Source organism: Sciurus carolinensis, chromosome 9 (genome assembly GCF_902686445.1).
Source record: "Sciurus carolinensis chromosome 9, mSciCar1.2, whole genome shotgun sequence".
NCBI lineage: Eukaryota > Metazoa > Chordata > Mammalia > Rodentia > Sciuridae > Sciurus > Sciurus carolinensis.
Window position 1 is genome coordinate 5506034 of NC_062221.1, and position 20761 is coordinate 5526794.

The 20761-nt window shown below is 50.5% G+C and overlaps 1 protein-coding gene across 4 annotated transcripts in view; it reads left to right on the plus strand.

The window, feature by feature from the left end:
• Kcnab1 (potassium voltage-gated channel subfamily A regulatory beta subunit 1) overlaps positions 1 to 20761 on the plus strand; it is a 332151-nt gene that overhangs the window by 293340 nt on the left and 18050 nt on the right. For all 4 annotated transcript variants that reach the window (XM_047564422.1, XM_047564423.1, XM_047564424.1 and 1 more), the window contains exons 9-11: positions 17250 to 17335; positions 17927 to 18047; positions 19145 to 19239. In XM_047564422.1, coding sequence (XP_047420378.1) covers positions 17250 to 17335; positions 17927 to 18047; positions 19145 to 19239 — 302 coding nt within the window. The remainder of the gene's footprint in view (positions 1 to 17249; positions 17336 to 17926; positions 18048 to 19144; positions 19240 to 20761) is intronic.

Genomic DNA, 20761 nt, shown 5'->3' on the forward strand with positions numbered 1-20761 from the left:
TGATTTAGGTTAAGGCTCTCACAACCCAATCATCTCTCCTCTGAACATTCTTGCATTGTCTCACATGTGACCTTTTGGGGGATACCTCACATCTAAACCATAACATTCCACCCCTGGCCCCCAAAAACTCACACTCATATCACAATGCAAAATATATTTTATCCATTTCCAAGAGTCCCCATAGTTTCAATAGTTCCAAGATTGCTCCAAGTTCAACTCCAAAATCTTCTCTGAGGTTCAAGGCAATCTCGCATTGTGAGCTCCTGTAAAATTAAAAGCAATTTACAAGTATCCAATATATAAAGGTACAGAGTAAACCTTTCCATTCTCATAAATAAGGGCATAGAAAAAAGGGATGGGACCAAAACAAGACCAAAATCCAGCTGGGCAAACAAGTTCTATAGTTCTGTGTTCGGCATCTTGAGCTCTTCACATGATGTTCTCTCCAAAGGGTTTGTGTAGCTCCGCCCTGTGGCCTTATTGGTTACAGCCAAGTGACCTTCTTGTTGGCTTGTCTCTGCTCATGTCCTGCAGCTTTCCTGGGACAATGGCCCATGTTATTGGCATTTCTTAATCTTGGGGGTCTCCAGGCAGCTTTGGCTTCCTCCTCACATCTCCACACCTCGACTTCTCAGGGTGCCCACAGGGACGCCAACCCTGCTGCACCTTACCTGGCCTCCCAGCCCTTCCTTTGAAGTCTTGGTGGAATCCTCCATGACCCCCTAACTCCAGCATCCTGCGTTTCTGCAGACCCAGCACCACGTGGTTGACACCAAGGTCTGTCACCATCTCGAGCTATAGTAAAGCCTCCAGGAACCCTGTCTGCAGCAGCCTCTGAGTGTCTGGGTGTCTGAACCTGTTGAAAAAACTTCCTAGGTCCCCTTGTGTAATAAGGGTGCCCCACTGGTCTCTTCTCAGGAGAATTTTCACTTTTAACGCCCTTGAGCTTGAGATGGGTGTGGTCTTGCCAGCTCCTGAGATGCCATCAAGTCATCTTTCTTATTTTCTCTTGTCAAAGTCTTTAGCATTTCTTTAGTGGTGGTAATGTCTTTAACAACCACAACTTTCTTAGGGCCAATTTTACTCCTTCCTTTCAAATTAAAGTTTTTCAAATCTTTCTGCTCCTAATTATCACAATAAATTTGACCAAAAGTCACCAGCAATATCCATGCCACCACCTGAATGATATACTGCCTAGAAATTTCTTCTGCCAGATTAAGAAGTCCATCACTTTTAAAATTAGCCTCACAGAAAGTCTCAGGACATGAGCAAAATGCAGACAGTTTCACGGCCAGAACATAACATGAATGTCCTGTACTTCAAATTCCAATAGAGTCCTCCTTCGAACCTCTTGAGTCCATTCTTCACTGTCCACAGTGCTATTGGCATCCTGGTCTTCTGAGCTCCCACCAGAATCGGCTCCGCTCACAACAATGTAAAGCATTTCTAGCTTGCACCGCTAAACACCTCAAAGTTCCTCCGACCAATTCCAAAATGCTCCAAAAACTTATGAACCACATGGTTAGGTTAGTCACAGCAACAACCCTACTTCTTGGTACCAATTTCTATTTTAGTCAGCTGTCTCACTGCTGCGACTAAAAGACTAGAGCAAAACAACTGTAAAGGAGGAAAGGTTTATTTAGGGGCTCACAGTTTCAGAGGTCTTAGTCCATAGGAGACTGACTCCATTCCTTAGGGCTCAAGGTGAGGCAGAATATCATGGCAGAAGAGTGTGGTGATCAGGATCATGGTGATCACATGCTGATCAGGAAGCAGAGAGAGATAGATTCCACCTGCCAGATACAAATATGTACCCCAAAGCCCACCTCCTCCAACCACACCCTACCACTTCAGTTACCACTCAGTTAATCCCTATCAGGGATTAATACACTGATTAGGTTAAGACTCTCATAAAGTAATCATTTCTCCTCTGAACCTTCTTGCATTGTCTCACATGTGAGCTTTTGGGGGATACCTTGCATCCAAGCCATAAAGGAACAAAGCAGTTGCCTCTCTGTAACACATACACAGCACACTGGCATCCCTGCCTCCCGCCACGACTGTACCCCACAAACCCTCTCAGGATCTGAAAGTGTGACTTCCACTTGGGGAGTAACTGTCATGCTTAAGTTGCAGAAAGCACAGGTGCCACAAAACTCACCTTCCTTCCTAAGTGTATCCCTAGGCCAAGCCTTGTTTGTCTGTTTTAGGTTTGAAGGGTGCCGTGTTAAGATGGCTTCCACTAAGCCAGGCACATAAAATCAATGAGAGTTAAACAGGATGCTTTTACACTTGACCTTTAAAATCCAAACATAGTCAGCCATGAATTTACTTACCCAAGGAAACCAGTTTGTTATTTTTAAGACAAGTGGATAAAAAGGATGGGTACAGAGACGTGGTGGGAAGGGAGAGAAAACCTAGTGGAATCCAATGTTTCTCATAAACCCACAGAACGCACTTTAAATGCAACCAGTAGCTTTGGAATGACCAGGAGAAGAGTGTGGCAGAGCACAAACACCCAGGCCCCAGCCTGGCTTTCTCGTTGGTTCATACTCAACTAATGTCTATCCAGTGCCCACAATGCACCAGGGTGTGCACGCGTATACCAGGGGATGAGGCACCCAGAACTCCCCACCCCCTGGGACAGTCAGTCCAGCAGAGGCGACAGGAAAGGACAGAAAAACAATAACAAGCTAAATCATGTAGGATATTGGAAGGGGCCAGGCGTTGCAGAAAGCACCAGGCTAAGGCAGGCAACAGGGTGGGTATATTCGTCAGGGTTCTCTGGAGGAAGAGAATCAACAGGAAGTATGATTATAAAAAGGGGATTTACTAGGTTGGCTTACACGACCAGAAGCTGAATAGTCCACAGTGGCCGTCTGCAGCTGGAGAGCTGGAAGAACCAGCAGCTGCACAGTCCAAGAGACAGAAGCCCCAGAACAAGAAGGATCAACAGTGCTACACTAGTTGGAGACCAAGGCTTCTGGAAACTACCTGGAGAATCACTGGCAAAGTCCACTTTGGAAGAGTGAAGGAGGGAGAGTCTGATAGCCTCAGACTACCGAAGCAGCAATCAAGAACAGGTTCAAGAAGAGCTGAACTTGCATCTGCATCTGCTTCCTTGTTCTTCCACCTTTTATTCCATCCCAGCCACCATCCTATTGGGTGGTGCTGCCCACGCTTCGGGAGGGTCTCCACTTCGGTTCACTATCCCACGTTCCGATCATTCCTGGTCAGCCCTCACTGACACGCTCGGCCTCTTGATCATCAGCATCTAATCCAATCAAGTTGACAATTCAAGGTAACCATTACCGTGGGTGTGCTCAGGATGAGGCGGCTGGAGGAGGTAAGGGCTGAACGGACAAGGAGCAAGTGGGTGTCCAGGAGAGTGATAAGGCGACGGTTTCTGCTGCCGGAACAGTGCAGAGGCCCTGAGAGGGGACCAGCCTGTCATGTCTGAGGACATCAGGGAGATCAGTGAGGGGGCTCGTGTAGGAGGTGACTTGAGAGCGATAACGGGGGCCGAGCTCTCCGGGACAAGGAGGTGTGGAATGGACCTCCAGCTTGCCCTGTGAATGGCTGTGGGGAAGGAGCGTGGGAACCGGAAGTCACGTTAAGACACGGTGGGAACCATCTGGGTGAGGTGACAGTCTCAGACAGAACCAGCCGTGCAGTGCGAGGGAAGGAGTCTGGATGCGAACAGAAGTTCTGATGGGTTGATACGGGAGTGACGGGAAGAGAAAGCAAGGGCTCCATGTCCCCGGAAGGACTCCGTTTCTGCACTGGCAAAAATAGAAAAGTGAGCAGCAGGGCCGACAGCAGCAGAACTGGAGCTGAGAGGCTCTGAACAGGGGGAGGCTGGACACAACTGGGGGAGCCGCACATTTAAAAGAGAGAGAGATGACAAAGCTTGAGCCTCCTCTCAGGTCCAGGTCACCAGCAGCCAGGCCACGCCTTCCTCATAGAAAATCAGAGAATGTTTGTCAGGAAAAAATTCACTGTTTCAGGAAAAGTCCTAATGGATGCTGGTATTGTTGTAGGCAAAAACCCCAGTGGGGGAAAACTGTAAGTCCCCTAGTTGGTCCCACAGTGAATTCACTAGTCAACAGGCACCGTCTAAAAGCAGTTTAGTGCCTCACTCTTAAATGTGAGCAGAAACCTGAGGGTCACCTACTCTCAAAGAGGACGTCTGATGGAAAGCTCAGATGAATGGGAGGAAAGCCAGAGAAATACAGAGAGATAGAGAAGATTTCATGGAAACCATAATATACATAAAGAAAAATATTGTCGCTGTGTTAGAACTTTATTATGATAGAGAACCTAGTTTGCATGCGCTTTTATGACAAAGTCTAGGCCACGTATTACTGCCTGCTCTCGTGGCGCGGCAGGGCATCTCGTAGGAGAAGTGCTGCTTTACCACGAGGGAGCTTCCCAACCCCCTCCTTGGCAGAGCTCGCAAGAGAAAACGGGGAAGTGGCCACCTTGAGTGAAGTCAGGAAAGACCCCCAGGAATGGGCAGGAAAGCCCCAGAGAAGGAGAGGCCGGCTCTGGATACGGCAGGCTATACGCAGAGCAGTGAGCCAGAACAAGAAAAGGGCCCTGGGCACCCCAGGGGACCCAGGAGACACCAGCCTCCCTTGCTGCCACTCCTTCAAGGAAAGCCGCCCAGCATCATGGGGCCAGTCTCGCTGTTGCCTCCGGAGCAGCAGGTGCCTGGCTTTAGAGTGGTGCAGGGCTGGGAGCTCCTCACTGTCAAATGCTGAGGAAACCATCCTACTCCACCAGGTCAAGTTTAAAAGTTGCCTTTGGGTTAATTGCCAGGCTCCGGACAGGTTAGCTAAGCACCCAGAGCCAGATGGATGTGGAGTGGCCAGCAAGCTGCCCTGGAGTAGGGTGGAGGTTACACATCGCTGGGATGAAGATCACATCTCCCACAGCAGAACCAGGGCAGAGCGCCACATGGCCCACGCTATCAGGATCACTCCCCATGAGCACCAGCCTGCAATGCCAAGAGAGCCTCCTTGGTCCTTGTGCTTCACGCTGATCCATCTCCACCAAGTTGCTTGCCTTGTTCTCTCATCCACAAGACAGTGTTGCTTTTTAAATAGAGTTAAACACCTCTCCCAAGAAACCAATCCAGACATTTGTATAAAAAAAAAAAACCTCCAGACAAGGTAATAGAAGCATCAGCTAAGTGTCAAGAATCCACATCTGTCCATCTGACCAAAGAGGATGACATTCACACAGTTTAAAATATCAGAAGTGTACGACTGGAATCAAACAGCTATAATACAGTGACAGATGCTCCCAAGCATAAAAATAACTGTTCCACTGGTAACAGGCACAGGAACATTAGATGTCAGGTAGCACTGGTGGGGTTTGGCTACATTTGTTTTTTATGCAGCTCATTGAACATTCGGAAAATGACTCTTTAGCTAATGTGCCCAATACATTTCCTTTTGACATGCCCAAAGGCTGGTTCCTTCAGTTGATACAAATATCATCAACCCTCTGTGTGCTTCAAATAGCATTAGCAAGAGTGGGCATGAAATACAAAAGTGGGTGATGAGAAATGGAAGAGATGTTTTGCTTCATTTTGCTTTAGCATAGGGTTGGTGTGTGGGGCTGGCATTGGAGGGACCATTCAAACCTGGATCCATTAAGTTTTCATCTTTCTGAGCCTTGATTTCTTCAAACATAAGGTGGTAGTATAATAACACTGGCCAAGCCATTGGCCCATGTGGCCGAAGCAGCCCAGTTACCTCCAGGAGTCTTGCTTGACGTGATGAGGCCAGGGACCGGGCTCCATTCGTACCAGGAAGCCCAGCCTTAGCTGCCCCCATAGCTGCACTGAAGCCCCAGGGGGAGCAACTGAGGGCAGCAGAGCAGAGATGTGGGAAACAAGTTGTCCCCAGCGACTTGCTGGGACGACCATTCCTCAAGCACATGTGGCAGCACCTCCAGGAACAAAAGCCCATGCACCTGTCACAGTTCCAAGGACGTCCAGCCGAGTTTTCAGTAACTTCCTCCACCAAAAATAAAAGCCCTAATTGATGCACCAAGCAGTCAGAGACGTCCTCATTTCTCAGTAAGGAAAACTGTAACCCAAAGCTCATATCAAAATAAAAAGCAAATGATTCTTGAAGCTCTCATCTCTAGACCTGTTAACTGAACAGGGAGAACCTGTGACTTCCATCGCATCGCTGTGTGCTGCTGATTGGGTCTTGCTGCCAGGTACCAGGGCTGCCTTCTGCCATAATTATTTCTGACATACAAGAAGGTTCCATTTAGCTACTCTAGAATTAGGATAAACTGGTTCTATCACATGTACCTACAGAGCAGGTTGATTTCCTTACTTCATGCATTTTATAGATTATTCATCTGGTACATTCATTGGGGGGAAAAATCAGGTTATTCAAAATCAGATGCTCAAGGAAATATCATCATCTAAGGCAGTGATGAGCAACTGGTAACTCTTGCTTTGAGAATTTTCTAGATCCAAATGATCTTGGCCATGTTCTCTGGTAGAATTTGAGGGCTTTGTTGACCGTACACCAGTACACTAACATGGACCACAGCAGCCGATTCCAGCACCCTGAGAAAGCCTGCCAGCCAGGCCAGCTCCCTCGCTGTGCTCCTAGATTTCTAACGACACAGAGTCCTTCCCAGCATAGGCGCTAATGTGATGGGGGCATTCGAATTAGCAGGAGCTCCCCGGGCCATTCCCACTCTCCTCGCAGGGAAGTGGGACTCTCCTCTAGCTTCTACTTTTATCATGCAGAAGCAAGGGGGTACGTCCAAGGGAACAACTGAGGGCCACCAGCAAGAGGAAGAAGAGGAGAGAGCAAAATACCTACGGGCAAGAAAGAAGAACCCTACCTCGGACCTAGGAGCAAAAGGTTTTAAACATGCAAGGACTGTGTGGGGAAATGCATGAAACTTTATAAGGCATTATAAATCCACAGTATCTACAAAGAACATATCGTTGATGGGAGATGGAATGAAACGTTCATGTCTTAAAGCTCTCCCTTCTGCTAAAACTGATGTATTCCAACCCAAATCCAAGTTTTTAAAATATTCTGATAAACTAATTATATGACTTATAAGAAAGAGTAAAGGGCCAAGAAGAGCTGAAATCAGTCCTGAAGAGGAGCAAAGTGGAAGGACTTACCTGCTGAACAACCCTAATCTCAAACTCTGAATTCCAAAATGCTCCAAAATCCAAACCTTCTTGAGGCCAAGTTCAAATCCACAGATTCAGAAACTCAAAATCTGAAACATTTTGAATAAGAGATGCTCCATGTTTGGAGGCTCCAGAAACAGACATCAGCAGCCAGGCCATACCTGTCATCCCAGAGCCTCAGGCGGCTGAGGCAGGAGGATTGCAAGTTCAAGGACAGCCACAGCAACTTAGCCAGATCTTTTCTCAAAAATAAAAAAATAAAACGGGCTGGGGATGTAGTTAAGTGGTACAGCACCCCTGGGTTCCATCTTCAGTACCAAAAAAAAAAAAAAAGGCAAAAGAAAGAAAAGACAGACATTAGTATTTATGAACCTTTGATATGTGCCACTGTGGTCTTTAAGGTCAGTGGGAAACCAGGACCATCCAATAGAAATCTAGGAAAATTGTTCAGTCCTGGAATTTCAGTTCACTTAGGTTTGTTTAACTTCTTTTATTCGTTGCCTTGCTCCAGATAAAATGTAAAACAATGGGCTTACTTACTCCTTTTTCAAATGTTTTTCCGTGACTGGAATTCATTCCACTCTCCACCCACCCTACAGAACTTGACGTTTGTAATGAAAGCACTGTGCTCTGTACTGGTCTGGATGCCACCCCGCTTTCACGAGGATAGGAAACATCTCCTTAATCACTACCATTGGGTATTAAGCAGTGTGGCAATTACAGCTGGGTAGCTTGTGACCACCAGGTTCCCACCTGCAATGGGTGGTGCACGTGGAGATGGTGCTGAAGGAAACCTGCGCTCGCACCAAGCACACCCTGTGTCACTACTTCTTGGAGGGTCAGCAGGCAGCCATGGGTCTAGGTGAGAAGCTGGAGAGACCAGGTGGGGTCATAAGAGGACTAGGGAGGCCTGGGGGGAGGGGCATTGAAACAAGGAAGGCCCGCCTTTGCTTTGGGTGGTCCCTGGCCATTCCTGCCTCTGGAGGAGGAAGAAAGGACATCAAAAGCAACAGCATCTTAGCACCTCCTTCTGCAGAGCAAGCTGGGCAGAGTTCCCAGGTGCCAGTCTGTCTCAGACAGGTCACGGCTGGGCCAGGCTCTTACTTCAGGCAGCTTCTCTTATTTTCAAGTTCCTCCAATGGGCTTTTTAGGTTCTGGAGATTTATTCGGTGTGAAATGAGGTGACAGATGGCGCCACAGGGAAGGACGACTGGGGAGGAGGGAAGCACAGGGTGAAGCATCCTTAACCTAAAACTGCAAAATCAGAAAAGTTCCAAAATCCAAAACTTTTGAGCACTGACAAGACACCACGAACGGAAACCTGTACCCCTGAGCTCAGGCACTGGTGACCTTGTGCACATGACCTTCAATTACCTTCAGGCTATGCGAACAGGTGTCTGTGGAATTTTGTGATATCTCAGTTATGTGTATTCAAATATGCTGAAATTAAAAACAATCGAATATGAAACATTTTATTTACAATAAGGAGTGGTCAGCCTGAGACGGAGCACAAGCCCAATAAACTGCCTGTCCACCCCGCCCATTTACTCTTTCCAGGCGGTGGCCGGGCAGTGACTAGCCCAGCTTTCTGAACGTGGCGTGGCTGGGGAGGTGGTCTGCACCCCGCCATGATACCGGAGGGTGCTCATCAACAGCCGCTGTGTTCAGGGCCCTGGGTCCTCAGGTAGCAGTGAGACTGGAAGTGTCCCCGCGGAACACCGTGCTCCACCTTTCAGATAAGGCTCTGGAATCGCACTTGGGCAAGTCAGAGGCTCCCTTAAGTGCCGTGGGTCAGGGAAAGCCAGGCGTGGCAGAGTGGAGAGTCTCAGGTCCTGTGCCCTTTAGGGAGGGCTCGGGGAGGGGGCAGTGCGGTGTCCTTTCAAGCTCCCTCCGTTCTTGGCTCAGAGTTTTGAACAAGGCTCAATTTCTCCTGATGAGGAGGGTTGGGCAGACTTGGCTTGAAGCACAAATTCTTTTCTGGTCTCTTGAGTCGGGTCTGTTCTGATCCAGGATCATTTTGGTGACGCCCCAGTCTAGAAAGCCTGACCTCTGAAAACTGTTTTGTGAAGACCACTCTTCTCTGTGCTTCGACTGTCCGACGTGGACCAAAACCCTTTATTTGGCTTCTTCTCTGTCTCTCCCTCTCTCTCTTTCAGTCGCTAGATTTGAGGTCTTTAGGGAACCAAAAAGATAGCTCGCTCGTATTTCCCAAATCGCTTAGGCACATCGTGGACCAAGGCCATCAGCATGTTAAATGCAAAGGAACAGACGGACACGCCACACACCGGCCATCCCCACACGAGAGGGTCAGGGAGGCAAAACTGACTCCGTGACTGTGTCCAACCAACCCACCTCACACCCTGCACTGTGCAGAAAGCTTGGCCAGGAAGGCCGGTCATCTGCAAAGCCACCTCCTGAGACCTTGCCTAAGTGACTCTGTCTTTCTGAGTCAGGTTCTTTGTTGATAAAAATGGAGGTTAAATTATTTCCCTCCTAAACAGTTATCAGGAAGATTAGGCATTGCTTCATCAATATGGATCTGCTCCTGAATCCTGGGGTGTGTTCTGCACAGTGAATGGAGCCAGGTTCTCCTGAGGCGCCTGGTCCTTGAGAAGCATGATCAGCTTCATTTGAGTTCACATTTCGGATCCCCTGGGGAAAACAAGTCTTCTATCTCCAGGCACGAAGCTGAGCACCCACAGAGGTCTCCTCAGAACAGAAGAGGGACTGATAAGGAGCCCAGAGGACCTCTCTAAGCTGCAAAGAGGTGATTACAAAGCACCACACCTGCTGCTTCTGCAGCCAGAGGTTAACAAACAACTGAAGGTAGTTAATAACAGACAGCCCAAGTAAAAGTTGGGCCCAGGTCTAAACCTATGTTTTTGGTCCTGGGGATTGAACCCAGTGGCACTTAACCACTAAGCCATATCCCCGGCCCTTTTTATCTTTTATTTTAAGACAGGATCTCACAAAGCTGCTGAGGGCCTCGCTAAGTTGCTGAGGCTGGCCTTGAACTTGCAATTCTCCTGCCTCAGCCTCCCAGGATAACAGAAGTGCGCCACCATGCCAGGCTAGACCCACCCTTCATTAGTGTTCACAGCTCTTCTGAGGGAACAGCCCTGCATCATGCCAGCGTCCCAGTCTCCAGCCTGATTCTTGCCTCTGACAAAGAAGGGATCTTGCACCTGTCAGAACTGAACCATGTGACCCCACCAACCCTGAACCACTTTTCCCTCCACCAGCTGCAACCCCATTTGGTCAAACCTATAACAGGTTAGGGTTTAAAGCACTAATATGTATTTAAAGCACTTTAAAGCCTTTGTTACTTGGTAATCTTTCTTGTTTTACATTATAAAAGCATGATAACACTTTTACAGGAACCTTGGAAAATAGAGAACAGTTATGATTTTATGCTTGTCCTCAGCATTTTACAAGCATATTTGAAATATTTACAATGGTTAGTAATATTCCAGCTTTTAATTATGCTCGATGTAACTGCCGCCTAGACTGTTTCCACATCTACCGTAAGAGGAACCCGCACTGCATTATCTCTAAGATTCATTTTGGTTTATCACTTTGTCTCCATGTCCATATTAATCTGAGCATATTCTATTTCACCAAAACACTAATTTCTTCATATTGGATCATCAGACCTCATGTTCTGTTGTTCCTGTGGTGCAATTATTTGCTTGCAACTTTCAAAGTTATAAAGGACATTACAAACCAAAACAAAAAGTTTCATCAGAGCTACCATGTTTTGCATAAGCTCCAATTAAAAAATTAAAATGTTTATCAACAAAAAATTCTTTTCGCTCAAAGGAAATAGTAGTATCGGGTTTTCAAGATGGCGGACTAGGGGGCGTCTGCATTTCATGTTGCTCCAGGACACAGGATTCAAAGGAGGAGAAAGTGAGAGACTTGGGACCAACTCAAAGCTGCCGGGTGAGTCTCTCCTGTTGGGGAGGCGTCCCGGATGGGACGGTAGCCCCGGAACGCAGGGAATTTGTGAAGTAGAGTTGCTTGGCGAGACACCCCTCCCCCCGCTGGAGCGGTAAACACGGACAACTGGGATCATCGTGGAGGAGGCGGCTCAGCACAGCGCTTGGACTCGGAGCAACCACTGGGGCTCCGGGTGGCTGCCTGAGGAGGAGCTGCGTGGCGAGCTGTTTAGACCCAGAACAACCGCTTCTGAACACCGGGGGGTTGCCCGGAGGAAGAGGAGAAGCACGGCGGGTCGCTTGGCCTAGGAGTGACTGCATCAGAGCCACAGGCGGTTGCCAGATGAGGAGGCGAATGGTGAGTTGTTTGGACTCAAAGCGACTGCTCCTGAACACCGGTGGCCTGCCTGGAGGAGGAGCGCGGTGGGCCGCTTGGTCTCGGAGTGACTGCTCCTGAACACCTGGGGGGCTACCCCGAGGAGGAGGAGGAGGAACAGGGCAGGTCACTTGGACTTGGAGTGACTGCGTCGGAACACCGGGCGGCTGTCTGGAGGAAGAGGTGTGTGGCGGGTCTCTGGGTTTCGGAGCTATTGTACGGGGCTCCAGGTGGCGGCTCAGAGGAGGGGCCGCATAGCCAGGCGATTAGGTGCAGAGCAGGGTCCCAGGAGCTAGGTGGCTTCTTGGTGGAAGAGCTGCACAGAGACACGCCTAGGGGCGGAGCGAAGTTTCCAGGACTGTGGACAGATTCTCTGAGGAGAGGCAGCCTAAGGAGACTCGCCTGCGAAGGGTGAGGCTCCCAGGCCCAGGAGGTAGGTCCGGGCCCCTGGGAACGTTGCAGAGGAAGACAGCCCAGCCCAGGTGGTAGTTGTAGATTGAGGGGAACCTCTAGGAGGGGAACTGACCATCGAGACCTCCCCACCGGGTGAGTCTTCCCTGCCGGGTGAGATTTTCCCACAAGGACGGTAAAACCAGAGACACGGGCTCAAACAGGCCTTGCCTCAGCCTGCAGCCTAGTTCCCCTTTGGATGACCATTGGTCAACAAGGCACCTCTGCCCACTAGCAGGGAATATACCCCACCTGAGGGTCACCAACCCTAGAGAGGCGGCTTCTTCGTGGAGCACCACATTATCAACTTCCTCCAAGACTGCAGGCTACTGAAGGATAAGAGGGGATATACTAGCAATCTCAGGGACATTATAAGTCGATAGAGGAAATCTGCAATATCTTAATGATCCACTGATTCCTGAACAATATGAGAAAACAATGGAAGAAAATGCCCCAAACAAATCTAGAGGTTACATCAATAAAATCCAACGACAGCATGGCAGAAGGAAATAGTAGTATCAATTCCTTTGACATAAAAAGCATATTTTTAAATAAAGGTGACCTGCATTACTGAGAGAAGAGTGTCACTAAAACATCAGAATCTGGGTCTCCTTGGGAGAAAATGGCCAGGGCCACATTCTGCTGCTTCTCAGTTGTGCCATCAGACGCCCCGTGATCTGCTCACGCTTCCCATGACACGTTTTGAAAGAATTCCTCAGGCTTAGGATCATCCCCACTCTCCAGATGGGAGTGGACACCCAGACAAGCAAACTGACCTGCAAGTCAGGCGGAGCCGTGTGCACCTGTGATCCCAGCGACAGAAGCAGGAGGATCACAAGTTCAAGGCCAGCTTCAGCAACTTAGCAAGACCTGGTCTCAAAATTTTAAAAAATAATAATAATAAAATTTAATTAAAATTTGAAGGGCCGGGGGTCTAGCTCAGTTTTAGAGCACCCCTCCCTGGGTTCTATCCTCAGGAGCAAAATAAAGAAAAGAAGAACTACCTGCAGAGCTGCTGGGGGTCTCGCTGGAGCTGCTCTGTGCCACGGACACAGGGAGCAGAGAGCAAGCTGGGGTGGGCTGTGAGCCCAGGGGGGGCTGCCCCGGGCTGACGACAGTTCCCTGGAAAGTGTGCTGAGGAGGGCTTCACAGGCTTCTGGTGGTTTCGGCTGTTTTCCTCAAACTTTGAGATTCGATAGCTAATTTTTAAAAATTCAAAGCCCCCCGCTAAGACTAGACCTGTTTCCATCACACTCCCAGGTGACTCTGATTCATATTAAAGTGTGTGTGTGTGTGTGTGTGTGTCTGTCTGTCTGTCTGTCTGTCTGTCCGTCTGTGCGTGCGTGCATATCACAGTGACTGGGTAAGTGCTCAGAGCAGTGGTCACAGTAAGCACAATTTAAACTACTGTGTGAAGCAGCAGGTGAGAGGGCAGCAGAGAGGGACTGTGGAGAATCTGCCCCTGAAATGGCTTCACTGGGCAGGAGCCGGGAGTGACTCCCAAACTCTAAGGTGGAGCAGAATTACTTGCAGGGCTGGTTAAAGGGGGCCACAGGGTGCCACCCCCAGAACTTGTGGTCTTCCAGGTCTGGGGTGGGGTGTAGACATGCATCTGGGACAATTCCAGGTACTGCTGACACTGCTGGCCAAGGGGCCACGTCCTCCCTCAGGCCACTGGGTAACAAGCATGGCAGTTCTAAACCCCAGGCTGTTCCAAAGCAGCGAGGCTGGGGTCTCTCCCTAGGACTCCCACAGAAGAGAACTTCAGTGGAACCGGACCTGGGTGACTTAAAAGCCCAGCCCCACGCACCGCAGGTGCTGCTAGGTGCAGGAGGGCCGTGCTCCCCTGGGCCTTCTGGATGGGTGGGGAGTCTGGGCAGGGTCAGGTCAGGTCCTGGGGGCAGGTTCCATTTGTGTGCATCTCCTCGCAGAGGCCTGGGGATGCAATGGACCAAAGTCCTTTCCCTGTTCTGCCTAGGAGACTTGCAAAACGCATTTCAGACACACAGGAGAAAGGGTCGCTGTGGGGACCGGGTTGAGTTTTCTTTCAACAATGCTGCCCTCTAGTGTCCTGTCATGGTAGGGCTCTTGAAAGAGCTCACCTCGCCCGTGGGTGTCTCCTGGCTCCCTAAACAACTTGGGGCCTTTTTCTCTGACTTTAAAAAAATAATGAGCTCATTGAACATGAATGAAATAATTTTTCACCTCGGGCAGCGCGAATCTCCGCCCGCAGACTCTCGGTGCTCCCAGCCTGCCCTGCTCCCTGTGCAGGGCGAGCCCTTGAGGAATCCTGTCCCTGCCCACCAAGACCCTGCTTCAGACCCAGAGGAGGGACCCTGCCCGGGTGTCCCCTGGAGCTCCCCACTTCTCAGGCCCCTCCGAGGTCACCGTCACGTGGCCCAGACATCTGCTGCAGCAGCCTGGCAGACGGTCCCTCCGCCCAGGGCCCAGCCTTCTCCACCTCACTCGCGGAGGCCTCTCCACCTTCCTTGCCCTGTCAGTGGCCCCTCTTCTGGGTCCCCCCACGCTGAGGGCCCGGGGCTGTCACCTGGGCCACCCTCGCAGTCACACCCTCCTGTCAGCGGCTGCCCGAACCTCCTCCTTCACCTGCAAACCTGCGACCCTGAAGCCTCCCGGCCTCCTCCTGCCATCCCTCCAACCAGAGGGCTCTTCTCCGGTGGGCAGCGCCTCTCCCTGGAGGCCAGACCCAGTGGAGGCTGGCTGGCCCCTTCTGACGTGGGTGTTCCTGGTGTTCCGCCCTGTGGGCCGCGCTTCTTCTGTTCTGAGCTCTGAAATGTCCCTGCTCCCACTCCTGATGCCCAGCAGCCTCGCAGGGTCCTCTCCCCGAGGCCTGCCCTGAGAACCTCCTCTCCCCTCTGCAGTCTTCCCTGGAGCCGGCTCAGCCACTGCCATGGTCTAAACCCACAGGCGGGAACTCGTGAGCCCACGTCCAGCCCGCCTGGCTCACTGTCCCCCACGTCCAGGTGCCTCAGTCCACGTCTCCTCCTTGGCGTCTCTCGGTGTCTGTTTTTCTCATGTCTAAAGGACCCTGGTGTTCCTCCCTCATCTCTGCAAACGGCCTGGACATGGCCTTGGTTTCTCCCGTTCCCACACTCGGTCTCCATCTCTCCCACCTCCACCAACTCCTGGCCCCCGTCATCTCCTGCTGGAACACCGCAGGCCCTTCCTGAGATCTCCTGGCCTCCTCCAGGCCTCCCTGCACAGCCGGTTCTCAGCCCAGGCAGAGTGTCCTGGAAGGACGAGGGTGACAGAATGTGCCATTGCTTTGCCTAAAAGCATCACCAGCGATGCCATCAAACTTTGACTAACACACAAATAACACAGTCTGCCTCACGCTGACTTTGTCTCATCCCCGTCCTTCCTCACTGGGCTCCTGCCATGTGGCCTCCTTCCAGTGAGTTCCCGCCGGCTGCTGGAATTCACTGTCCTTTCACATGCTGTTCCATCTTCCTAAGATGCTCTTCCCTGCTCTCCATGACTGGCTCCTTTTTGTGCCCAGCATAACTCCTGGCTGAGATTGCACTCGCCCCAGTGAAACAGGTCTTCCCTTCGTCCCCCGTCTCGGCCCCCGTCCGTCTCTTCCAGAGCACTGCCTCTTCTAATTGCTTGTCCACTCCCCCACCTTTCCTGCCATCTCTCAGCTCGCTGTGTCCAGGGGCTCCGTGGCTGTCTGCGGACCTCATCTTTGCCCAGGTCCAGGCCTTCGGGCCCTCCTTGTAACCAGGACGCCTGACCATGTTCTGGGCTCAGCTTACTTGATCCAGAGACAGACAGTACTCTTGGTCAGTTCGTTGTCTGTGGACCTCCCGGGGTTCGCCAGCAGTCTGGCTAACCACGGCATCACCAGCACCCAGAACAGCAGGCGCCTAATAAATCCTGTGGGTCGGATGAACTCCCAGCTCTGCGTGGGCAGGATGCAGAGGGAGCAGACCCCGCACAATGGTGGAGATGTCTAGTCTGGGCAGAGGTTCAAGTAATGGTTTTCAGCTTCCAGAGACGTTGATCAGAGGTGCACGTGTCCATTTGTATACTTAAAGAGAAGAAAAACAGTTTCTCATGACGTTTTGGTCATATTTGTTCAATAAAGGGAAAATAAACTTCATAGTTTAGTTGTTATGTATAATCTGATATTTGGGAATCTTTCTCCGAGAAAAAAAAATATTTAGCTTCTAAACAAAATTCTACCTCTTTGGACAGAAAACAGCAGATGAAAGCATTCCCACCTTCCAAGCAAAGAAATAGGGCAACCTAAAATAGCTGACAGACACCAGCAACTAAGAAACCAAGACCCTAACCTGGTCTTCTCCTTCCAAATCCTGTCCCCTGACAGTTTAAGAAATAAAGATAAGAAATAAAAATAAGAATATAGCTCCTGAGGAAAAAAAAAATAAGAATAATGACTTTGAGACAGGGATTTGATTCTTCAGAAGGACATTTTAACCTGTGGGTATTCCTGGAGAAGCCCAAGACCTGTGACCCCCGAATATGTCAAATGTCCCAGCGCCCTGGGAGTTGGGCTGACCTGTCTGTGGACGAAATTCAACCCCGTGTGCTTCCCGCTCCGTTGAACCTGAGGCTCTTGGTACTCCCTGGTTCTGCATCAAGCCTGGCTGGTGCCCAGAGGATTAGCTCAGCTCCAACTGCTCTGGGCAGGGGATGTGTTTTCCTGGCTAGAAAATGTGACGTCAAGCTGAAAGAGCTGATGAGCAACAGGCCCTGGGGAAATCTGTGCCATGGGTGTCTCAGCACAGTGCGCTTGAAGTGGTCAGGACAGGGCCAGGCCCTTGGACTTGGAGTCCCTGTGGTTTCAGCTGTCCCTTCAGCTTTTAATATGTTTATCTTTCTGCTAAGCACATTGTTATTGAGTCATCTCCATTAAACAGCTACTCGGTGTGAGGCCGGCTCTGCTAACCCAACACACAAAGGCCGGTCTCCCCTCAAGGACCCGCTGCCTGCAAAGTCAAAACAAGGGCTCTCCCTGGCTTCTCCCACGCCAAGCAAGGTACTCAGGTTCAGGGACAGATCAATGACGTGTTCTTTTATCAGAGCAAGAACCAGCAAGTGACACTACTTAAAGGAGAGCCTTTAATACCGTTTGGTGTTGCCGCAAACCAAAAAGGAAATCTCAGTCTACCCGAAAGTGCTGCCACCCTCTAGACCAGCAATGGGGCATGTTAGACTGTCATGTTGGCACCGATGCCTAGGTAAACGTCTAAGCCTGGGGCCCGGGATGCAGCTCTGAGAAGGACAGAAGCTCACGGGAGCTGTTTTCCTTCCCTAGAAATCGTCCGAGCCATGACGCACGTGATAAACCAAGGCATGGCGATGTACTGGGGCACCTCCCGGTGGAGCGCCATGGAGATCATGGTAGGTTCCCCTCTGCAGCTCGATGCCCCGGGCACGCGCTGTTTTCCAGATGCCCTGCTTCAAGTGCGAGGTCTTTTGCAAACTTCTCACAGCGACTCTGGTCTTGGAACTGTAAGGTGGATTCCATCCTTAAAGAGATGGCTACCGGGGCTGGATCTGGAGTAGGGAGCCCGGAGCTCTAATAGGAATCGTGTTGTGGCGTGTTCTTTGATGACAAGGGGACCAAAAAGTGACAGCTAACCATGTAAGACAGAATTTTCTGATAAAAAAGACTATCTTAAAGACAGTTCTGTTTATAATGTACTCACTGCAGATCACAATTATAGGTTAATCTAAATTTTCTTCTTTAGGAAACTGAAAACAGTCAAATTGCCTTTTCTTTATAATAATCCAGAATTCACAGTTAACTGATTTTCCCTGGACTTGGTGTGGTCCAGACCTTGCCAGGGGATACCCATTCCCCACATTCAGCCTTGCACTTCGTGAACCGAGGGTCAGAACTTCCCTTCCTTTTGGCCACCCTACGCCTTCCTTGTTTTGACCTCATGGAAGGAACCTTCACAGGCTGACTGCTGTCTCCTTTCCCTCTAGGAAGCCTACTCTGTAGCCAGGCAATTCAACATGATCCCGCCCGTGTGTGAACAAGCCGAGTACCATCTTTTCCAGAGAGAGAAGGTGGAGGTCCAACTGCCAGAGCTCTACCATAAAATAGGTAATCTCCGAAATCATATCTACTCGGGTTGGGAGTGTAGCTCAGTTGGTAGGGTGCTTGCCTCACAAGTATAAGGCCCTGGGTTCAATCCCCAGCACCACCCAAAAAAGAAAAAAAAAAAAAAATGCATCTACGGAGTGTCTTTAACAGTAGGAGGATCAGGGATTCTGAAAGTCAAATGATTTCCTACATGTCTCTAATTGACATAGGGATCGTACAAACTGTGTGTCTCAGAGACTGGCAGAGTCAAATGTGCCTGTATTTAGTCCACAGGGTACCATTGATGAAAGCCCTGTGGAGTCTTAAATTGTGGCTGCCATACAAACCAAACTCAGTAGGTGTTCAAAACATGCACCCACTAAGAAGGGAAGAACCAACAGATAAACTCATCTTTCATGGGGACTTGATCTGGCCCAGGCGTGCATCTCGGAGTGGACAGTTAAAAAAAAAAGATGATTCCAGAAACATCACTTGTGCCTCGCACTGACTTAGGCAAAGGGAACTCGACAACAATTAACAAACCAGGCAGGACATGTTTGCGTGAAAATAATTTCAGAGCGAGGGAAAAATATGTGTACAAGAGAAAGAAATGTGGACCTTAGAAAAAACACAAATGAGCCACATTCTCAGGTTTCTAGAGCAGAACAGTTTCCAGAGTTCACGTCCTTCCTCAGAAATAGCAGGAAAATTCTGGGTATGAAAAAAAAAAGGTGAAATTTCAACAGCAGTGTTAACTGTCATTACTGCTGTCACCTGCTGTCACCTGCTGCGTGTTCACTGTGCACCAGGCGCTGTGCTCCCGCACCGTGGCACGGAACGGACCAGGGAAGCACAGATGTTTGCGCAGGCTGAAGTGCCCACCTCTCTGTCCTTGAATTTCTGGACATCAAAAGACCATGGCTAAGCCCCATTTTTAGGCTTGCTCATGTGGCCAGTTCCCAAGACCTGACAGTGCACATTTAGTTGGTTTATAAAAGCATGAACCAATTTGCTAATCCCTAAATTGTGATGGAAAGGCGTATGCCAGAATTAACCGATTTATCCGGTCCGCGTTCCCGAACCCACCACGGTCGGCTTTCCCTGTGCTCCTTCCTCAGGGGTCGGCGCCATGACGTGGTCCCCTCTCGCCTGCGGAATCATCTCAGGAAAATATGGAGACGGCGTGCCTGAAAGTTCCAGGGCTTCTCTGAAGGTACTTTTCTCGACTTCTGGAAGAGTCTGGGGGTGGGAGGGGGTGACTAGGACGGCCCAGGGCAGCGTGGGCTTCCCGCTCAGGCCCACCCTGGCCTTGGCAGGCCCGGCCCCAGGCAGCTCTGCCAGAGGCTGCTGCTGCTGGCAGGCTCCAGAATCTGCTGCACAGGAAGCTCTCCTCTGGGGACCCCAGGAGAGAGCAGTGCTCAGCCACCGGTGGGACTCGCTCAAAGCCCTACAGTTACTTATGCTAAAGAAGGCTTTTCATTCCTTGTTTGAAACTGACCAGATTTTAAATCCCCTTTCCATGTAAGAGGATCTAATTCTCCTTTTCTTGGCAAAACAAAATCGAAGCCAAGGAGGCTTAAGCCACGAGAGTCGAGAGTCGTAGCTGAGTGTTGTTTGAGGTTGGCTCATTGGGGACTGGGGTAGGGAGCGAGGGCCTCAGGGACCACAGTGGCCAAGTCCCTGTGGCTGGGCTCCGTGACTGGCACCTGCAAGAGGCACTCTGGCCACTGTGACGTGCGGCTGGACCTCTGCTCTGAGGCATAAGGTGACCAAGATCAGGGAGCAAGTTGCCAGCATTCGCTGGGCCTCGGCCGCAGCAGGGTTAGGGTTAGGGTTAGGGTTAGGGCCTAACCCTAACCTCCCAGCAGGGCAGCCGGGAGCGGCCGGCCCACCTTCCTCTGGACCAGCAGAGCCGCACCATGGCGGCTTCCCCAGCAGGGCCTGCCCCACTTCCCTTCCTGCCTAGAACGGCTGAGCCTCAGTTTGTTTGTCCTCTGAAGTGGCACAGTACACATACTCCCGACATGCCAGCAGCCGAGTCCAGGCTGCACCAGCGCAGCACGACTGCCCCAGGACAAATGCTGCTTCTGGGAATGAAGGACGTTCTGACCCGAGAGAACAGCAGCACCTCGGGAAGGAGGAAGGGCGCGTGCAGGCCCGCCGTTTCACTGAGCACCTACTGTGTGCCAGGCACAGGCTGCGCGTTCATCCCCTCCTTTTTCCTCACACAGACAAGGTACAGGTGGCTTCGAGTCAGGCGTAGCTACACCAGATTACCGTCAGATGCCCCGTGACTTACAGACTCAATAAAGTCGCTGGTGGAAAATGTCCTATGGCCAAAAAAGCACTGGATACACCTAACCTACCAAACTGCACAGCCTTCCTTAATTCCTAGCCTTCCTTAAATGTGGCAAAACCACCTAACACAAAGGCTCCTTTAAACCAGAGTGTGGGACGTCTCGTGGTGGAGGTGAGAAATCCTCGGTCGACCCCTCTTGAGCTGGGGACCAGTCATGCTTTCTTCCTCAGGTTTTCTGCAAAGTTCAAAGCGCTTCTGTGCATGCCGGGCATTTGTTCTCAAGTGGATCCTGTATGAGGGCAGAGCTTTTCCAGAAGCAGAAACAGGAGCAGAGACCAGCATCTCCATAATGGTGAAGCCAGCGGGGAACCCAGGTCTCCTGGCTCTCTGTCACTTATCTCCCCCAAAGACATCTTGGTCTCCTTCAGATCCAGGT